This window comes from Plecotus auritus, assembly GCF_963455305.1.
Source record: "Plecotus auritus genome assembly, chromosome: 1".
Taxonomy (NCBI): Eukaryota; Metazoa; Chordata; class Mammalia; order Chiroptera; family Vespertilionidae; genus Plecotus; species Plecotus auritus.
In genome coordinates this window covers 97,633,440-97,654,095 of record NC_137770.1, presented here as the reverse complement: position 1 = coordinate 97,654,095, position 20,656 = coordinate 97,633,440, and the positions used below count along the sequence as shown (strand labels likewise).

The 20,656-nt window shown below is 39.3% G+C and overlaps 1 protein-coding gene across 1 annotated transcript in view; it reads left to right on the top strand.

Annotated features, from left to right (window-relative positions):
- Nucleotides 1-20,656, top strand: part of SLC25A21 (solute carrier family 25 member 21) — a 543,805-nt gene that overhangs the window by 385,032 nt on the left and 138,117 nt on the right. Inside the window, exon 3 of the mRNA XM_080641810.1 lies at nt 11,733-11,816. Coding sequence (XP_080497936.1) covers nt 11,733-11,816 — 84 coding nt within the window. The remainder of the gene's footprint in view (nt 1-11,732; nt 11,817-20,656) is intronic.

The window sequence follows — 20,656 nt, the reverse complement described above, 5'->3', positions numbered from 1 at the left end:
CCCAAGCCTTGCCATGCCCGAGGAGATCGCTGTGTAACAATAGCACAGGAGGGTCACTCCCATTCAGAAGGTCCCTACCAACCTCAGGCACTACAAAAATGCTATGTTGGGTTTCCTGTGTAGTATCTAAGGAGGCAAGCAAGAATATGACAAATCTGGGAAGACTTGCCTGTTTTTAATGCTGGAATGCTACCTGTTTGTCTCCTGTTAGAATGCAAACTCCTGGAAGAGGGTTGATGTCTTCATAAAGCAGAGTGTAAAACCTAAGTGCCTGTACAGAGCCACTCAAATGTTAGTTGGCTTGAGTTCTCTGTAAATTCCACTGTTTCCAAACACTTTCTGTTCTTTTATAGTCAATGATAAGGTTTTACTTGTGAAGGGAGAGGATAAATCTCCAAATATTTAAATCTAACCTTCATACTTATTTGATGATTAATTAAATGAGAGTGCACTGAGTTTTATTGGACACAACTGAAACTCTTCTAGCAATAGTTTGAAGGAGGAGATTCAATCTTATGTATTCACTACCAGTTTCTTACTTGAGTCTCATTTTAAATGAATGCCTTATGTTTAGTTTTTTAAGATTTTAGGTAACCTAGATTAACCAAGATATCCAAATATCTGCATCTTAATTAGTAGAACAGAGAGGGTTTTTTTTTTTTTTTTTTAAGTAATTGCATTCTAAAATGCAAGGTTACATTAAAATAAAAGCTGGTAGTTGGAATAAGATCAGCATTTTATAAAATTAAATGACTTGAACTGTCTTGTAGTGCTTTGCTACCTGCCAAAGTACCCACCTGTAATTCTGCCAAAAATATTAGTTGTTTTTTATTAAACATTTGGTTAATTAGCAAAGCATAGTCTTCTGTACAAGTTCTGGAGACAAGTTAAGCCTGCTTCTGGGTGGCAATAATTCACACATCTCTGCGGTTGCCAGTTTTCTAAGTGACTTTTAATTATTTTTAGTATGTTATTTGATGATAATAAGGAAAACACACCCTTCCGCTGGGGCTCTTTTGAGCGTGGGTTCATGACATAATGCAATATTCATTATCAAAATATTTAGTGGAGAGAAAGAGAGAGGGAGGGAGGGAGAGGGAGAAGGAGAGAAAGAGAGACAGAGACAGAGAAAGTTATAAAGCTCATTAGTTGATATTGGCCTTGAGGATGTTCCCTAGTCACACAGTAGGTATTTAAACATTTGGAAATAAGTAAACCCCATATAATAGGTGCTAGATAAATACAGAAAGATACTTTTGGAAAGGTCCAGAATGTATCAACTGGTATCTACAATGAGAGGGCTGAAAGGAATTACATGATGTCTTTTGCTCTTCAAATAAGAGGGCATCTAAATTCTTCTACAAAGATGTCCATCCCACCTCCCCATGAAGAGATCTCTCTCCATCCACAGTCTCTACTCCTGCTGGTGACAGCTCAAAGTAAATGAACACAATTGGTGCATCTCTGAAACCTGGCTCCCTCCAGCACGATTCATTCAGGGCGGATTTCCTTAGAGTTCCAGAGATAAACCACAAAGGTTGTTGGCTGACGTGAAAGTAACATTATTCCCTTTTTGAAACTAAAAAAGCTGGGGTTCATAGAACCAACTTTACTGGTCATTGACTGAACTAGAGAGACAAATCTGCAGTACAGCTGAGAGACTCAGTAAACCAATTCCTTTTAGTCTGATGCCTTTCTAATTTCAATTTGATACTTTACCTCTTTTTTCTTTTTCAAGTGATTTTAGCTCTACAAATAGAAGGAACTGTGAAACTAAGGGGAACCTGAGATGAGATCATCTGTGTAAAACTGCTCTCAAAGTTAAAAGTGATTTACAACTAAGCAAGATGGTTACCATTTCTTTGTCATTGGGGGTTCCGGCCACCTATGAAATGCTTTTGAAAACTGTGTCCACATTTAAAAATGATAACAACTCATCCAAATCTTGGTAACATATGAGGTCAATCATGGTATAACAATAAAAACGTTCCTTGAAATTTTCCTCGACTATGATAGACTTAAGCATGTCTTCTTCCTTATTAGCCCAGTTTATATATCTTCACTTTCCAGATTTCTTTCCAGCATAAGCATTTATGCTTACAAATGCAAAGAAAACCCACTTTTTAATTGTCCTTTCTTTGACATTATTGAAAAGTACCATTTCTTATTGGTGCTAAGCCATACAATCGGCACATTTGATCGGTGAAAACAACATGGAATGGTACGTTAGGTCTCCAGAGAATATGTTCTCTGACAGCTTCCTTCCTGGGACCCTGGACTAGGCTTTCTGGTGCATAATTAATTCCTGTGAAGTGGCCGAGTTCCCAGGGCCAGTAAGAGGGTTCTGCTTTCTAATTCCCTGGAAATCTTTTATGGAGGCCAGAAATCAAGAACTTCAGTCTCGTCCTGAGCAATGGGCTGATGTTGAACGGGTAAGAATGATGTTGTGTGGATCTCTGACACCAGGCAGTAGGTGCTATTGGTGAATGCTAGCACCCAAGGAGGAAGGTGGGGAGGATCAGAGAGAGAAAGAATAGAGCTAACTTTTCTCTTTTGGGGGAGAAGTTCAAGTTTTTAAAAACTAATTATTTTGGGAATGTGGGAAAACTTTGATACTTGTCAAGACTATTATAATTTTAACATGTGATTGATGAAGTTGATGTAGTTCTCTCTGTTCTCATTGCCTAGATAATGGGTTTCCTTTCCGATGTGTGAGCCATCCTTCCCTCATTCCCACACACAAGTTGGTTTCATACTAATGAACCACTGTAATCGCCAGCTATTTCCCAGTGCACTTGGGAAAATGTAGGTGGCTGCATCTGGATGTGAGGTCATTTGTTGACATTAAACGTAAATTTAATTGAATGTATATATAGTACATATGTGTATATTCAAAGAGTGGCAGCACTCTCATCTAATATTAAGTATAGGTTTATAATGTCACATGCATTTCACAAAATATCTGAGAGTCATGCCAGTCAAGCTTTTGTTTAATTGAGACCAGTTTATGCTTGGAGCATTTTAATTATACAACTATGTCAGTTAGCCTATTTTATTGCTTGTGCGTTAACATTATTAGATTTAGGTTGTAATCTCTAATGATCATTTGTCTCTAACTTGTTAACTATCATATTGCCATTAAAATAGATTTTAAAATTATATGTCAGCACAGTTAGTTATTATCCCATAAGTAATATACACAACTGGAAGAACTTGTGCCAGATGGTAGAATAAAGTCTCTTATCATGATTCATTTTACAATGTCAAATTTTATGCAGATTCAAATACTAGAAATACCATATGTCTTATAATTGTGTAAGATGCACAAAACTACATCTATTTTATCACAATAATCAGGGACAAAGAGGTAAATGTTTATTGTCATAAAATTGTGGTTGGAAAAATGGTGAACCACTTATAGGTTATTTAAATACTGTTAAGGTATAAATTGTGAAATGCACAGTGACAGAATAGCAGACTTTAAATCTCCTTGGCTTATGAAATGAGACTGCAATTAGATGTGTCTAGGATCACAGGAAATTACTTAAAGTATAATTAGCCTATCTGGGTTGATCTGATATTTCGGAGAGATAATATTTTTGAGGCTTTGTTAAGAAACGTGTTCAAAATTACATGGTACAGCTTTCCCTTGCTTTTGTGGCTTTGCCAAGATGTTGTTACTTTATCTGTAGTAATTATCTAGGCTGACAGAGCACTCCAGGTTACATAGTTCTTCAAATTATAAACTGTTTTATAATCATGGGGAGAAATTTATTAGTCTCCTTTACAATATCATAAACACTAAGTCAAAGCATAGCGCAACCCACCTAGCCCTGCCTACACCGAGTAAAGACACTCACACTTTAAACAGGCAAAGGACATCTATTTATTTATTGTTTATTTCCAGGTATAGGTTTCTATTTCTTTTATAAAGAGATGCTTCTAGGAAGTTGACTGAGCAACAATCAGGAAAAGTCTTTTTCTTTTCCCTGAATTTTTAGAATAATTTGATAAACAGCCAAACCGTATGAGTACAGCTTAGAACTTCATTCAGTGCTCACTGCCCGGGCACAGCCAAACTCAAGATGCTTGTAGATTTGTTAGCATTGTTTTGTGGTGTTAATTTATGCCAGGCCCAGACTGTTAACCCAGCAAGCAAGGCAACGCTTAAATCACAGGCAAACCAAGTTCCTAGGATCTCTATTTAATATTTGTATTCTGCCTTATTTTATAATTGTTTACTAACACCTCCCTGCCCCTCACAATGTTGTTCCCTTCTAGGGGGCAAGATCTGTGGTTTATTCACCTCTGGGTCCCAAGAACTCTTAGCCTCACCCCGCCTGCAGAGGGGCACTCAGGAAGTGTGGAGGCAGAGATCTGTGTCTGCACTGTAAACCACACCCTTCCAATGTGATGAAAGGGCTCGTACTCGGCGTTGCTATGGCAATGTTAGGGCTTAGTGTCAATCTGAAATAAAACAAATACCAGCTAACTATTTTTTTTTTCTAATTACCATTCACAATCACCAGGTACTTAAAACTGGAACAATAAAACAATGGATGTAGAGAAAACTTAGAAGGAAATCTTCCTTTCTAGAACTTACTGAAAAAAACTGACAGAATCATCTCTAAAGTCAGCGCCCCACCTCCCCACCATCCAAGTGGTCTTTCTGCAGGGCTGGCAGATGCAGAGGCCCAGCCCCTGCCGGGCAGCGGGCAGCCTTTCGTGGGAACGGGGGTTTCTTCCTTCAGGGAAGCCTCACTGGTTACCCTTCAGAGTTCAGCAAACAAATAAACATGGTGGGAATTGTTCTAGAGATGTGCTTTCCAGGGCCTTTCCCCAAAGTTTGTCAGCGAGGGGTGTGCACCTAAATTTCCCAATCTCAGACATGTATTTGCACGTTCAGTCTGACTTAGGCCATGCTCAATCAACCAGCAAGAAGACAAACATACCCCTTAGGAGTAGCATCTTATTTGGTAAGATAGGCTAATTACAGTGAATTAAAATCTTTATTTAATCTTCCTACAGTTAACCTTTTAATGTGTTCTGTAATTACAAACCTTTAGTCTGTTAATCTCTGACTCATTAGTGGGTTTCTTAAGTGTTTATTAAGGAGCACGTGTAACATTCTGGTAATTACTAATAATCTTTGTTCATACACATTTACAAAGATCTCTGCAGGGAGTTTCATTAGGTTCATCATCACTTATTGTCAGGGTACAGTTTTTATTAGCATTCTCCATCCCTATAAAATATGGACCTTTGGACTTTACAAAACAAAATGAAATGTCTCTTCTCTCTTATAGCTAAGAAACTCAGATATCAAGTCTGTGTGTCCCTGTCCCTTCAAAAAATAAATGTCCTCTAATGTCTGCTAGGAGAAAGGCAATGAGAGATTACATTACAATCTCACCAGTGTTTACTATTTATTGGTGGCAGCATTGGAATTATAGCCGGTGACTCCTAGTCTGTGTTTCAGGTCCCCAAAGTGCCTCACCTCCTTTGACACAAAGGTGTTATTTTTATGAAGCCCAGTGCGTTATGGTAACATAAAATTCCACTCAGGTAAAAAAATGCATTTAGGACCTTGGGTGGTAAAGGTCCCCTTCATCCCCATCCTAAACAGAACCAAATCTTCCTACCTTGTGTTTGTTAGCTGAAATTCCTTTAGTGGGATGAGTTCTGAGAAACAGTATATCAAATTAAAGCCACAGAAGGATAAATGATTGATGGGAATGCTTTTCTGAGTGCAGGGTTGAATAGGGGAAGGTAGGACAGAGCACAAAAATACTATTGAACTGGACAATGATTTGGGAATGATCTAGAAATAAACTTCACCTATCTCATTGCTTTGCTCAGGATAGTGGCAGTGTCAACAGGATGGCTTAGACCAGCCCCGCCCCCCCAATCTCCATCAGTTCCCTACCCTAAAGCTCCACAGTTAATCTTATGAACTAAGTAAAAAGCAGAGTGCATACCATACAAAAATAGCTTCAGGACAAATCTCATCACCTACCCTAATCTGATTTTTTTGCAACTCAATTGCTGTCCTTCATACAAATCTATAAATTACATGTACATGTATATATACATATGTGTGTATGTGTGTGTGTGTCCTAAAGCCTTTACTCCAAGAACGGACTCCATCTGACATCATCAGTATTTTTTAAAAAGATGATAGATTACAAAATTAATTTTCAAACAACCTCACCCTATGGCTATTAAGGTAGCAAAGCCATTTTACTTCTTACCATATCTTCTTTACTTCTTAGGAGCCATATCTTAAGAAGTGCTCTACCACGCTGGCCTAAAGTGGCACTTCTAAGTGTGCTGAGAATCAACAACAGACTAGTTTAAAGTTTGGTATCACTGACTAAGCACACGGTTAAGTCAGTGGGAAATGCTGTAGCTGTGATTCTTGACCAGCTCAGAGAAAATTCTTTTAGTAAGTGAGATCATTCTTTGGTTTTTAAAATATGCTTTTGTGAATGTTGAGCAGCCTTTCCTTGACCTGGTAGGGCAGCTCCCTCCCATTTGTAGGGTGTGCAGTACTGTGTGCCCTGGCATGGCAGCCGGTGGATTGCTGGCTCGTGGGCAATGGGGCTAGGCTTTGAGCCACACTCCTTTCTCTTGTGTTTTATTCTGACCGATGCTAGGCACTGAACGTTTCTCAAGTGTTATACTTCATTGTCCAATTTGCCAGTTTGGCAGCAATTTTTCCTTCTAATGAAAGAAGTCATATGGAGGTTCCAGATATGTCTAAACTGCTTTTATTAGGACCGCAGGAAGGTCCAACCTTTTCTTCTAACTACAATCAAGTGTGATGTGGCTTTGCCTTTGTAATTTTACAAACAGTTGGATTATGTAACTGGAAATTTGTCTCCTCAAGCATAGAGAGAATTTGTTAGCACAGAATGCAGCTTGGAAAACGCTGATGTAAAACTTCAGTCTAAGAGAGAGACCTTTTAAGTTGCTAAAATGTAGTGGAGAGGAAGAAGAAAATTGCTGTCTTACATGATTGACCAAAATGCACTGTAATTATATCTACTTGAAACAGATTCCTTAGAAGAACTGATAACTCTGTGATCACAATAAGTCATGTGCAGTGGAACTAAATACTGCATGTACTTTCTCTGAAGAGTGTAGACACGCAGTATGTGAAAGGTGCAACAGCTATTCTTGCCTTAGCCTGTTTAATGTGACCTCCAGCTGCTTTAGCAGAAAAGAGTGGTGCGTAGACCTTACCGAGGAGTTAGTATTTACCATGCCTGCCCATCCTCTTGCATTGCTCGACAAGGCTGTTGTGGACTCTCCTCATGTGATGTTGCTTTGATGTTGCCACTCCTGTTTGTAATTAGCATAGCATCACTCATCAGACAGTCAGCTTCTAAATGGAACACTCCTCGAGGATTCCACTGACTGTCTTTGCTGCCTGCTCTAATGTGGGTGGGGAAAGTTTAATCACAGATATTTAGCCCAAAGATAACCCTCCTGTTTTCCCTCTTTAGTCCAGTGTCTCTATGTCATATTGTTTTCTGTCAGTCACAGTCCATCCATAGATCATCTCCAATAAGAGTGATACTAGTGTTAATTCAGTATCAATAAAACTCATTGGCTGACATCTGATATTCCAAAACACTATTCCTAAACATTATTCCTTGCATATAGTAATCATCTATTTGCACCTAACTCCTTTACCTTAACTATAAGTTTAGAGACATGGAAGCATGGAACAGACTGATGAAACTCGGGGGTGGGGGTGGGGGGAATGAGGGCCTAAAGAGATTAACCAAAGAACTTACATACTACTATATACTATAGGCCTGGTGCACAAAATTCGTGCACAGGTAGGGTCCCTAGGCCTGGCCGATGATCAGGGCTGATCTGTGGGGCGACCAACAGGGCAATTGGGGAGTCCCCACTGATACCTGCCTTGGCAGGCCTGGCTCCGCGCACTTGCCGGCCCCACCCCCTGCAGCCACAGCCAGTGGTCTCTCTCTGTAGGGCGACCTGCAGTGTGATTGGAGGGGCCTCCTGCTGGCACCTGCCTTGGCTGCCCTGGGGCCTGCAGGATGGGGGCAGCTCCTGCATTGAGCATCTGCCCCTTGGTGGTCAGTGTGTGTCATAGCGACTGGTCATTCCACCAGTTGTTCCTCTGTTTGGTCAATTTGCATGTTAGGCTTTTATTATATAGGATGCATGAATTCGTGCACAGGTGGGGTCTGGCCAGCCCGCCCCCGATTGGGGTCAGGGGGACCAATTGGGGGTGGGGCCAGCTGAGGGGAGGGACTGCGAGCAGTTGGCTGGCCGGCCCACCCCCTGGTTGAACTCCCAGTTGAACTCCCGGTCAAGGGGACAATTTGCAGATTAGCCTTTTATTATATAGGACACAGACAATAGTGCAGTGAGGGCCTGGGGGTGGGATATGGGAGCAGAGTGGAAGGAGTCAGCTGTGGGGGGGAGGAAGGGGAGGGACATTTGTAGTATTTTCAACAATAAAGATAAATTTTAAAAAATAATAATAGTAAAGGGCAGGATGTAATGCCTCAAATAATGGAGTGCCTAATACATAGTAAATGTTCAACAACTCTTACCAACTTAATAAATAGTGGATTGGAAAAACCATCTGTCAGATTCTGAAAAAAGAAAGAAATTGCAACAGGTGAGTGAAGTGCCTAGACTTCCAATGGCCAGGTTAGATAACTAGTTAATTATGAAATAACTGTAATACTCTGTGTTTGTCTTTGCTTAAGCAGACAGAAGGCCTGCCTTACCCAAGCACATGACATCATAGACCAAGCTGATGCCTCTACCCCGGCAGGACACTTTCCAGGAAATGCCTCTGCCCTCTGCTGACTCTCACAGTCCCTTCTGGGGCCAGAGGCACACAACTGTGAAGTGGCCCTGCAGAGTTAGCTGAAGTGCTCAGCTAAGAAGCAGGAAAAAGTCAAATGACCTGTATCGGACTTTGACTTTTATCTCCTACATACCCTCCTCTACCCCTCTCAGGTCTCCACCCACCCTGAGCAACTGAATACCACCAGCAGAATGCTGTAGCACCTGCCCTGAAGGAAGCTAGTGGTTGCCAGTTGCTGTGCTGGAGTCTTTCCCTCATTTCTCTTGAAAGTTCTTTTTCTCACTGGCCTATGTTCCTCCCCTCCCCCCACCTGAAATGCTTTCTCCTAGCTTGCTCTTTCACCTCTCTGAATCCTACAGGGCCAGTTCAAATCCCTTCTCCTTCTTGAAATCCTTTCTGGTCCTTCTCAGGAAGTGGTAATTGCTCCCTCTGATGAACACCTGGGCACATGGTACTGATGCTACTTGACATTTTGGATATACTGCTAATTATTTTTTCTCCTTTGTTTGTTTGTTTACTGTGCTTCTTGAAAAATAATGTCCTGGGTTTTTGTAAAATCTGTAGCATTTTATTTCATATGGCAATTTTTTTTTTAAATACTTGGTCATTAGAAAGAAAAGCATCTAGAAAAGAATTTGACAGAGGTAAACAAACAATAAAATTATTATAAATGAGAAAAATCTATGAGCATGTGATGCTTTTATAATATACAAAATATTTTCAAGTTATTTGATCCTCAGTAGGGGGTGTGCAGGAAGCAGCCGATCAATATTTCTCATCATTGATGTTTCTATCTCTCTCTACTTCTTCCTCCCTCTCTGAAATCAATAAAAATATATTTAAACCAACAAAAGAACAATTTGAGAAGAGTCTTGAACTTCCCAACTAGACATAAGAAAATGTTTCACACTCAGCAATGAATATAGGTTACAAATATGCAAATCAGAAATGGAGATTCTGTTCTATCACCTACATGCAGTAGTTCAGAAATACCAAATATGGTCCATCTATTTGATCACCAGTAGTTCAGAAATACCAAACATGGTCCATCTATCTTGATTCTAGGCAGAACTGCTTACTGAGTCTTCTAGGCCAATGGTTATACACACACCAGATGCACATCTGGATCCAGGCTAGTTTAAATGACTTAGCTGTCCTGATTCCACTATCTTCTGATAAGCTTCATGCAATTTAAATTGTGTAGATATAGTTCTTGCCTAGAAACAAACCTTTTAAAATTATCATGCTAGTAGACTTATAAGTTTGACAAGCAAAACCATTATGAACATGAGTATCTAAGACATTTTAAAATTCGACAATGGTAGTTCTAGGGCTGTGGAATCCTTGCCAGGTTGAGGAAGATCAAAAGGGGTCATGTTGAATATATTATTTTAAAAAAGGAACAATTATTTTAAAAGAAAAAGGATTACCCAACAAGTTCATCCCTTTTATTACATTTCTGTTGCCGCCATTCATATTCTGACATTCTTATTTTCACCTAGATTATTGTGTTGCTTTCATGTTCTGCCCTCTATGCTCTCCTTCTAATCCACACAATGAGGCAATAACTATTTTTTACGGGTTTATATGTGCCAAGCACTCTGCTGAAGACTTAAATTCCCTCATTTCAGAATGGCTAGACTCCTAAACAATCACATTCAACAACTCTGTACTTTACAAAATTCTTTCCAATCTTATCATATACTTGTTTTGTTCATATGCTCAACCTCTTCAATCAGAGTAATTATTCACTCTTTTCTGTGATATATGTATCAGTTTTCAACATAATTCCCTGGGGTCTAGAAATACAAAATAAATCACTCTTAGAGGAGTAGAAGTTGTGTTCCTATCATAAATGCAACAATCTGAGAAAAACATCTCAAGTTAGAGAATATGAGAGGTGCTTTTGCAAAATTTTTTAAATGTTTGCTAAAATTATGGAGGAAAGTACAGAAGGGATAAGGGCCTTAATTCAGAATTAGGACAAGGAAGTTAAACACAAGGAATAGGCAGACTAAAGAAACCTGAAAACAGAACAATGGGGGTGTCGGGAAATGAAAACACTTGTCATAAATCTCTTCTTTAGAAACAAACCCCAGGGTAAAATACAAAATTACCCTCATACTGAAAACTTCCATATTTTGAAGGTTAGAGTTCTAAGATGCATGATCATACCCAAAGAGAAGGAGAAAAAAGAATTTAACATTCCAAAATGGGACACTTTTTTTGAGCACCAATTGTATGCAGAGCATTGTACTTCTGTAAAGATCCAGGTAGCCTGAACTACCCACAATGACCAATTGCTCCATCATGAAGGAGTGAGCATAAACTGTATCACACTACAGTGCCAACTCTCACTCTAAGTGCAGGCCCCTATCTGCCAGAATGAATTCCAAATTCACAGTCAGGATCCAAGTTAGGCCACATTAGCTGCTCTGTATTGTTAACCTTTGTCTTAAATTATATCAAGGGGCACTAATTAAGATAAGAAATAGAGCTACTTCTTTGTTTCATATGCATCTTCAGATTTCTGACTTATACATTAAAGCAATCGATGACATCTGTGTATGTTTTTCACAAAAGAAAAAAGCATACATGCCTCAGGGTGCATCTGTCTGGCTAAGCAACAGATGGGAAAAAAAACAAACTCTTTCTACAGTTTCTATTAAAGTACAGAGAAATATAATAATTTAAAGGTTACAAAAATAAGGTAAAGGGTATATAAAAATAAATCAATAAAATCTATAGCAAAAAAAGGAATATTTTTGGATTAATCTGAAAAGGCTGAGTTTCCTAAGACTTAAAAATGAGAAAAATCATTTGGCAAAATCTTTAACTTGGATTTTTGTGTGTGTGTGTTTAATTTTGTTTCTAGGTTCCAGATTCAGAGATGTTCAACTGATCCAAACAGTTACAAAAGCTTAGGAGACAGCTTTCGAACAATTTTCCGAACAGAAGGGTATGTATGGTTTTTCATATATAGACTCTATGTTGACATATATATAGGCAATTAAATATATTACTACATAACACATTTTCTCTTTTTGAATGGGATGTTTTCCTAGTCTTATTAGGGGAAAAATGTGTAAAGGAGTGCCTTTCTACTTTTTGATGTTGTTCTTGATAATATGATTGAAAATTAAATATGTACAATAGAAATTACCATAAAAAAGATATGTATGCAATAGAAACTACCATAAAAACATTAGTTTGATGTTTGATGACTAGAGGACAATTTCTAATTTATGCCATGAGGCTTTTTAGAGTTCTCAATAACTGGGCCTGTGTAAACATAACAGTTCCTTATTTTGATTCTTAAATATATTGCTCAAACATGGTCCTTGTTTGTATTGTGGTTTACAAATATTCAATTAAACTGATCTACATCGGTAATGGATGTGTCAAATTCATTAGCCTGTTAAGTGAACAAATAATACAATATTTTGGTTATATAAGCTAAAATTGTCTTTGATGTATAAATTCAGTTAAAGACTTTATCCAACATAATCTTCCAAAGGATATGAGATTGCATTTTTTGAAGTTGTTTTCATAAGAGAATTGGTTGAAAATAATTATAGAAAAATGGTAACAGTAATATTAATAACTAGTATATTTAGCCTCAGTATGTACTAGAAATTCTCCTTTCAACTTTGAGAGGTAAGTCTTATTAGAATCCATTCCAGGTGGACAAATGAAGAAACCAAGACTCAGAGAAGTTAATAATTTTCACATATCTGGTAAGCAGTGGAGCTGGGACTCAAATCTAGGTCTACTTGAGCCCAACACCCAAGCTGCTAACTGCTGTAGTTCCCTATCTCTCTTGGCAGATTGTACTGTGAATACTGTTCTGCTAATTGTTTATTTCAGTTAAATATATATCATGAACATCTTTCCATGCCAGTATATTCTTTTCAACAACAGCATAGTAATTTATTTATCTACCTGCCGCAATTTATTAAATTAATCCTTTTTGTGGACCATTAGGTTGTTTTCAGATTTTCACTCTTATGAACAACAGTGCAATAAATATTCTTTTTTTTTCTTTAAAATTTTTATTTTATTTTAATAAATCTTTATTCAGATTATTACAATTGTTTCTCCTTTTTCCCCCCGTAGCTCCCCTCCACCCAGTTCCCACCCCACCTTCTGCCCTTACCTCCCCCCCACTGTTCTCATCCATAGGTGTATGATTTTTGTCCAGTCTCTTCATGAACCCCCCATACCCCTTTCCCCTGAGAATTATCAGTCCACTCCCTTTCTATGCCCCCGATTCTATTATATTCACCAGATTATTCTGTTCCTCAGGTTTTTAATTCACTTGATTTTTAGGTTCACTTGTTGATAGATATGTATTTGTTGTTCATAATTTTTCTCTTTACTTTTTTCTTCTTCCTCTTCTTTAAGAATACCTTTCAGCATTTCATATAATACTGGTTTGGTGGTGATGAACTCCTTTAGCTTTTTCTTATCTGTGAAGCTCTTTATCTGACCTTCAATTCTGAATGATAGCTTTGCTGGGTAGAGTAATCTTGGTTGTAGGTTCTTGCTATTCATCACATTGAAAATTTCTTGCCACTCCCGTCTGGCCTGCATAGTTTCTGTTGAGAAATCAGCTAACAGTCGTATGGGTGCTCCCTTGTAGGTAACTAACTGTTTTTCTCTTGCTGCTTTTAATATTCTCTCTTTGTCTTTTGCTCTTGGCATTTTAATTATGATGTGTCTTGGTGTGGTCCTCTTTGGATTCCTTTTGTTTGGGGTTCTGTGCGCTTCCTGGACTTGTAAGTCTATTTCTTTCACCAGGTGGGGGAAGTTTTCAGTCATTATTTCTTCAAATAGGTTTTCAGTATCTTGCTCTCTCTCTTCTTCTGGCACCCCCATAATTCTGATGTTGGTACGCTTGAAGTTGTCCCAGAGTCTTCTTACACTATCTTCAACTTTTTGGATTTTTTTTTTTTGCTTTTTGCTTTTTCGGTTGAGTGTTTTTTGCTTCTTTGTATTTCAGTTCTTTGACTTGATTCTTGTGTTCCTCTAGTCTGTTTTTGGGTCTCTGTATAATATTTTTTATTTCAGTCAGTGTATGTTTAATTTCTAGTTGGTCCTTTTTCATATCTTCGAGGGTCTCATTATATTTATCGGCCTTTTCTAGGATATTCTTGAAAAGCATTATAACCGTGGTTTTGAATTCTATATCCAGTCGTTTGTTTTCCTCCATTTCTTTCATTTGTGATCTGTTTCTTTGATGCCGCATTTTCATTGCTTCCCTGAGTTGGTAGGGTAAATTTGTGTGCTAGGTTTCCTATATGGCCCAGTGGGTCGGCCTCCCCAGTTAACCTGAGGTGGACACTCTTGGTGCACCCCTTTGTGGACTGTGTGTACAGCCTTGTTGTAGTTAAGTCTTGATTGTTGTTGGTATCACTGGGAGGAATTGACCTCCAGGCCAGTTGGCTGTAAGGATCAGCTGTGTCTACGCTGGGAGAAGTTCGGTGCTGGAGACAGCCTTGTAGGATTATACTTGCCAAATTGCAATAGCCTCTGTGCTCGGCTTGGATGGGGTGGAGTCTCAGGGTGGAACAGACAGTCTTGGCTTCCCGGCAGCCTTGCCCTTGCGCGCACGCGCAGACCTCTGCCTTCCCCAGCTCCCGAGTCTCCACCCGAGAGTCCAGACTCCCCCCACAAGAGCGTGGGTCCCCAGGGGCTCGCCTAGAACCAAGGTTCAGTGCAGTCAGAATTTGGGCCCAGTGCGGTCAGGAGCCTCCGACTCCCTTCCACTAGGGAAAGCCTGTGGCAACCTCCGGCAGCCATTGTGCGCACTGGCACGCCGCGCCTTCAGACTTCTGCCTTCCCTGGCTCCTGAGTCTCCGCCCGAGAGTCCAGACTCCCCCCGTAAGAGCGTGGGTCCCCAGGGGCTCACCTGGAACTGGGGTTCAGTGCAGTCAGAACTGGGGTTCAGTGCGGGGGCTTCCTTCCCCCTTCCGCCAGAGAAAGTCAGCCAGGCTCTCAGCCGCCCTTCCTCTCTGCGCGCACAAAGACCCTTTGCCGTACCTCCAATTCTCTGTGAGCTTTTCTCTTTCCTTCTAGTTGTAGAATTTTCACTCAGCCAGCTTTCCTGTAGTTCTGGATGGTGTCCGTTCTGTCTTTTAGTTGTAGTTTTGAAATTGTTGTGCAAGGCAGCAGTTTAGGTGTTTACCTATGCCGCCATCTTGGTTTCTCCCCTGCAATAAATATTCTTGTGTACCTATGTATATATTTCTATATAACAAAGATATGGATGTTACCAAATTATCTTGCAAAAAGGACGTAATGATTTCATACCTTTAGTGTTTGAATTCTCATTTTTCATACCCTGTCAAACCCTGGGCATTATAACCATTATTTGGGATATCTGTCCCTCACATGCATCTCTTGCTTGTCATCTAATAGGTGAAAAGTAAAACTATAGTATTCCTTTGATGTAATGGGAATTGAGCATACTTTTGTATTATAAAGTATCATTTCTTTTGTGAATTGCTTATCTGTGTCCTTTGCCCATTTCTGTCAGGTGATTTGTTATTGATTTATAGGAGCTCAGTATATTATTATAGGTGCTAATCTTTTGACCATTACATATAATGCAAATATTTTTCCTAACGTGTCATTTTTATTACAACTATAATGTCTTATGCCTTTCAAAAGTTTGTATTTTTTGAAGATTGTGATTATATCTGTCTGTTTTGCTTTGTAAAATTTGCTTTGAGATCTTGATGTCAAATTTAAAAAGAAGGTCATCCCCTAATCCCAAGATTATAAACATTTTCTTCTGGTATTTTACATTTAAATCTTTCATCCATATAAGAATATTTTTTTTCATGTGCAGTGTAGTAGGTAGGAATTAAATTTTATTTTCAAGTGCTTAGTCAATTGTCCAAACACCACTTGTTGAAAAATCCATCCTTTACTCACTATAAACTTTCACATATGTCATCTAATTTTCCTATTCTGCTTCTCCTCTTCCTGTTCTGTCTTACTAATTTATCTATCTCTATGCAGTATCATACTGTTTTCATTTTTTTATCTAGAGTATTTGGGGATATGTGAAAATATGCCCTCTTCATCATGCTGTGCAGAGCCCTTCTAATGTGGCATCCCTTCTTCTCCAGGCTCATTTCTCATTCACACATCTGCTCCGGTAACAGCAAACGTTTCAGCCCCCTGCTCTCTCACACTCTCAGGGCTTTGCATGCTATTCCCTACTCCTGAAGTACCCGCCCCCTAATCCATACAGGAAACTGCCACTCCTCATTCCAGGCTGTCCTCAGTTTCACTCTCTCTGACCGTCTTTCTCTACCACATGCTTTCTCTATGAGTCTTTATTTACATATGCTATATAAAATATAGTATGCATTGCCCTGATTTATTGTGTTCATTTTCTGTTTCCCCTCTCCCACCTCAAGAATGTATTTCCCTAAAGGCCATGTCTCATTTAGCTCTGTATCCCTGAGGCCTGTATTTGGCACTCAGTAGAGATAGCAATTGCGCAATGGACAAATGAATGAATCACACCAACATCTTAATGATTCAAAATGAAACAGAGATGATATTTCTTGCTATAGACCACCCCTCTTAAGTTATGATAATAATCTTGATGCCTGATTAAATATTTTGAGGTCACCTAGTGACATAGGATTGGCAAGTTCTTGCTGTTACACTGGTGATGTGATACCTAAGTGTCATACATTGAGAGTGTACCTGTTTTATAGCAATTAGTATCAAAATTATGCTCATTTTACCCAAGATATATGTAAAGAAGTCATAGTGTATTATGTAATCAATAAACGTGTCTCTTTCCAGTAAAACAGTAGTGTCAGCATTGCCACATTCTGTAAGCTGTAACAGATATCTCTGAGTTAGATGTGGGAGTTCCCTAGCCAGGCTCTTCATTTCATGTGTGTTTTAGGAGGAATTTAATGTTTCTGCTTTGATATAAAATAATGGAACAAACATACAGTATGTGTGGTCCTTGCATAGTAAAATTGGCCTTTTCCTAGACTGTATGTATAATTGCTTCTACAGCAAATTGGCATTTTGTCTGTACTGCCGTTAGATATGGACATGATGTTAGCCAAAAGCCAGAACACTCCTCTCTTAGAAATGGAAATGTTTGTAAGAGAAAAAGCTGCCTGTTATGTTTGATACAGAGTAAGAGCATTTCATTGCCTAAGGTTAAAAAGAAAAGAAAGCCTTTAAACACATACCGTGTTGAATTTTTTTTTTTGCCAGCAAAAGCAGTTCCTTTTTATTTTCTTACTTGGTTTTTAGAGTACACTGAGCTTTCGAAGATGTTCTTGTCACTCAGGTACATGGACACCAGTTTGGTCTGTGGTCCTCAAGGAGGAAGCACTAGTCCATTTGACTATTAGCATCTTTAGGAGAACTCCTGTCTCCTGAGTATTCCTATCTCCCTCAAATTCAAGGTTTTGAAAGCTAGTCCTTTTATATTGTTAGAAAACATTAAATTCTATTAAGACACTTAGAATCTGCCCATATATCTCATCTCCCTTCTATAAGAAAGTGAAGTGAAGTAGTGGTTCTTAGGGATGCAATTCTGCACCTCTCTGCCCAGACTTCACATTTCAGTCACCAGGGTCCAAAACCCTTTATTGTTACTGATATTCTTTTTCTTCATAAAATCATAGATACATAGTACTTTTATTAAAGACATAGTTTTTCCAACCCAGCTTTACAGAGGTGAAATTAATTTAAGTAAAAAATAAATACCTTCCAAATTCTGAGTAAGGGTTTCCATAATATGAAATCATCATGTTTAGTTAGATTTTACCAAAGAGGCCATCACTGTTTTATCTAAAAAAGAAGAGAGGAAAGGAAATTCAGTCAATTTGCATATGTCACTGTTGAGAGTACCTCTTCGTCACCATGATCCTTCATCTTTCTCTGGTTTAACAAAAATAAATAACTAGTCCATCTACTGTAATTGTGAGCCCAGAGAAATACAAAGATTTAGCTTAGTTGATTAGGTACCTTTAAAACCAATAAGGTTTGTTTTGTACTCTCCTAGCCAAAAGTGGCTGGTGTTTCTGTTTACCGTGAGTTCACTTCCAGTTGTTCAGAGTCTCTCATGGATGTTTTTCTAGTCTCTTTCATACTTGTCCTTCCTCTAAAGCAAGTGATTGAGATGTTCCCAGACAGGTGAAGGGATTATAAATATGCTAAAAAAAACACAAAAAAACCCACCTTGGACTGCCTACCTCCTTACTCTCCCTCCCCTGAAAGTGCCTGGTGGCCATTCCTCCTGAAATAAAGAGAAAAAAATGTGTTAAACAGAACTTAAGATATTCTGGTGACATAAGTAAAGACAAAAAACGAACGCTTATTTTCTTCAATGTACAGGCACTATGCTAGGGACTTTTTTTATTCATGACTAGAGGCCTGGTGCACAAAATTTGTGCACTGTGGGAGCGTCCCTTAGCCCGGCCTGTGCCCTCTTGCAGTCCAGGAGGCCTCAGGGGATGTCTGACTGACGGCTTAGGCCCGCTCCCGGGAGTGGACCTAAGCCGTCAGTCAGACATCCTTAGCACTGCCTTGGAGGTGGGAGAGGCTCCCACCACCGCCACTGCACTTGCCAGCGATGAGCCTGGCTTCTGGCTGGGCGGCGCTCCCCCTGTGGAGTGTACTGACCACCAGGGGGCAGCTCCTGCATTGAGCATCTACCCCCTGTTGGTCAGTGTGTGTCATAGTGACTGGTCGTTCTGCCATTCAGTCAATTTGCATATTAACCTTTTATTATATAGGATTCTCAACACTGCACTGTTCTCAACTCAACACAGCATAATTATGTCTGTCTTTTGTATGAAGTAACTGAAGATCTGAGAAACAAATAACTTGCCAAAGTCACCCAGGTGTTACTGGCATACCATGGTTTTTTCCTTATACTCTATCACCTTTCATTAAACACCAAATTTTGTTGGTATTTATTGAATGTAAAGAAGATAGTGTGGATGTAGTGGCTATAAAACCCCAATTTTTAAATACCTTTGGTATATACCTTCCCTCAAATCACATAGCAATTTAGAGTAGCTTTAATCTCCTTCTTCAAGTGAAGTCTGCAAGCTCTGAGAGACCAGTATATGTTCAGTCAACCAAATCTTGTTGATTCTGAAGCAGCACCACAAATCTCTAACAACTCAAGACTTAATCCAATCATTGCCCATCCCTTGCAGATAGCTCCATCTCTCTGAAACATGCATGGTTTTTCATCAGTCTATTCTCATCCTGCATGCTCCGTAGTTTTCTTATGAGAAAAATTCTCAGGCATTGGTTTGCCGAAGGCAAATAACTAGGAAACAACTAGGTCAGATTAAACTTAGTTTCAAATGAGAAACATGTTGATTACTGGTGCCTTCAGAAATACGGTATTCTTCAGAAAGTAGAAAATATGTGGTTGCATTTGGGGGGCATTTGAACTGTGTTTTGTTTCATGATTTGTTTTCTGTAACCACTGATGCTGCCCCAAGTATCATCTTACAATCAGACCACTTGGTGATTATAATATTTTCTAGTTAAATGACATTTAAGGCCTTGTTTTATGAGCTCCAGCATAATTGGCTAATTTGGTAAACTCCAGATGTGTGAGATAATGTGCCACTCATTCAAGTGCCTTTCAGACAGCATAAATGGCACAGCCCCAGGAGGTATAATCACTCCCTCTTGTTTTCATTAAGAAAGGGAATGAGTGGCTTTTGACACAGACAAAGGAAGTGGAGTGTCTACAACTCAAAATCAACAACAACCTGGTAAGATTTGGACATTCTTTTTACAGGTGAAATCACCCTAAGATCGTTGGCTTAATTTGGTGTCTTAGTGGCTCTACTTTTTAAAAAGTGACATATGTAATCTAATGTGGCCACATGACTTTGAAAACCACCCTGAAAATAGAGAAACCTACCCCTATAGAAACTCCCCTGAGTAAAGTAGTCTCTGGAAACTGTCCCTCACTGTCGCATGGAAGTGAAGAGAACCATGGTTGTGAAGAGACAGGGGAGGAGCTAAACCTAACCCACAGCCAGGAATTTTGGTTATTTGAGTAATCAGCGGCTTCACCACCTAAACCAAGTTCCAACTTCATAAGGCCCAGTAGGTGCTGTTGCTTTTTCTTTCTTCCCCTTCATCACCCAACAGAAACCAACTCATCTACCCAGCATTGCCAAACAGGAGAAAGCGAGTGGTTCTTGGCATTACTGTTCCCCAGATCCTGGGGCTTGTCCTTATCTGCCTACAGATCCAGTGGCGTTCACATACAGCTGAGTCATGGGTCACTGTGGACTCACTGCCCCTTAACCAATACATTTTCACTCTGATGAATAATTACAGAATGTACTCCAGGCCCCTCAATGGATAATTTGCAGTGCAGATCAAGTGTGTGTGGATCATTGGGTATTGACTGGGTTTGCCCAAGTGAATTCATTGTTTGGCAGGCTCCAAATGTGCACTATGACTTCTGTGGTGAGTTTCCTGGTGCCTTGAGTGCCTTATCTCCCTTCCTTTTTGTTTTACCAAAGAGGCCCTTCCTGGGTCCCACTGGGCCTCCCTTGAGTGCTCCTTTGTTTTGTTTTGTTTTATTTCCAGCTTTATTGATATATAATTGACATGTAACATTGTGTGAGTTTAAGGTGTACAATGTGCTGGTTTGATACACACATATATATTGAGAAATGATTACCACAATGGGGTTGGTTAACACCTCCATCACCTCACATAATTACTATATTTTTGTGTGTGGTGAGAACATTTAAGATCTACTCTCTT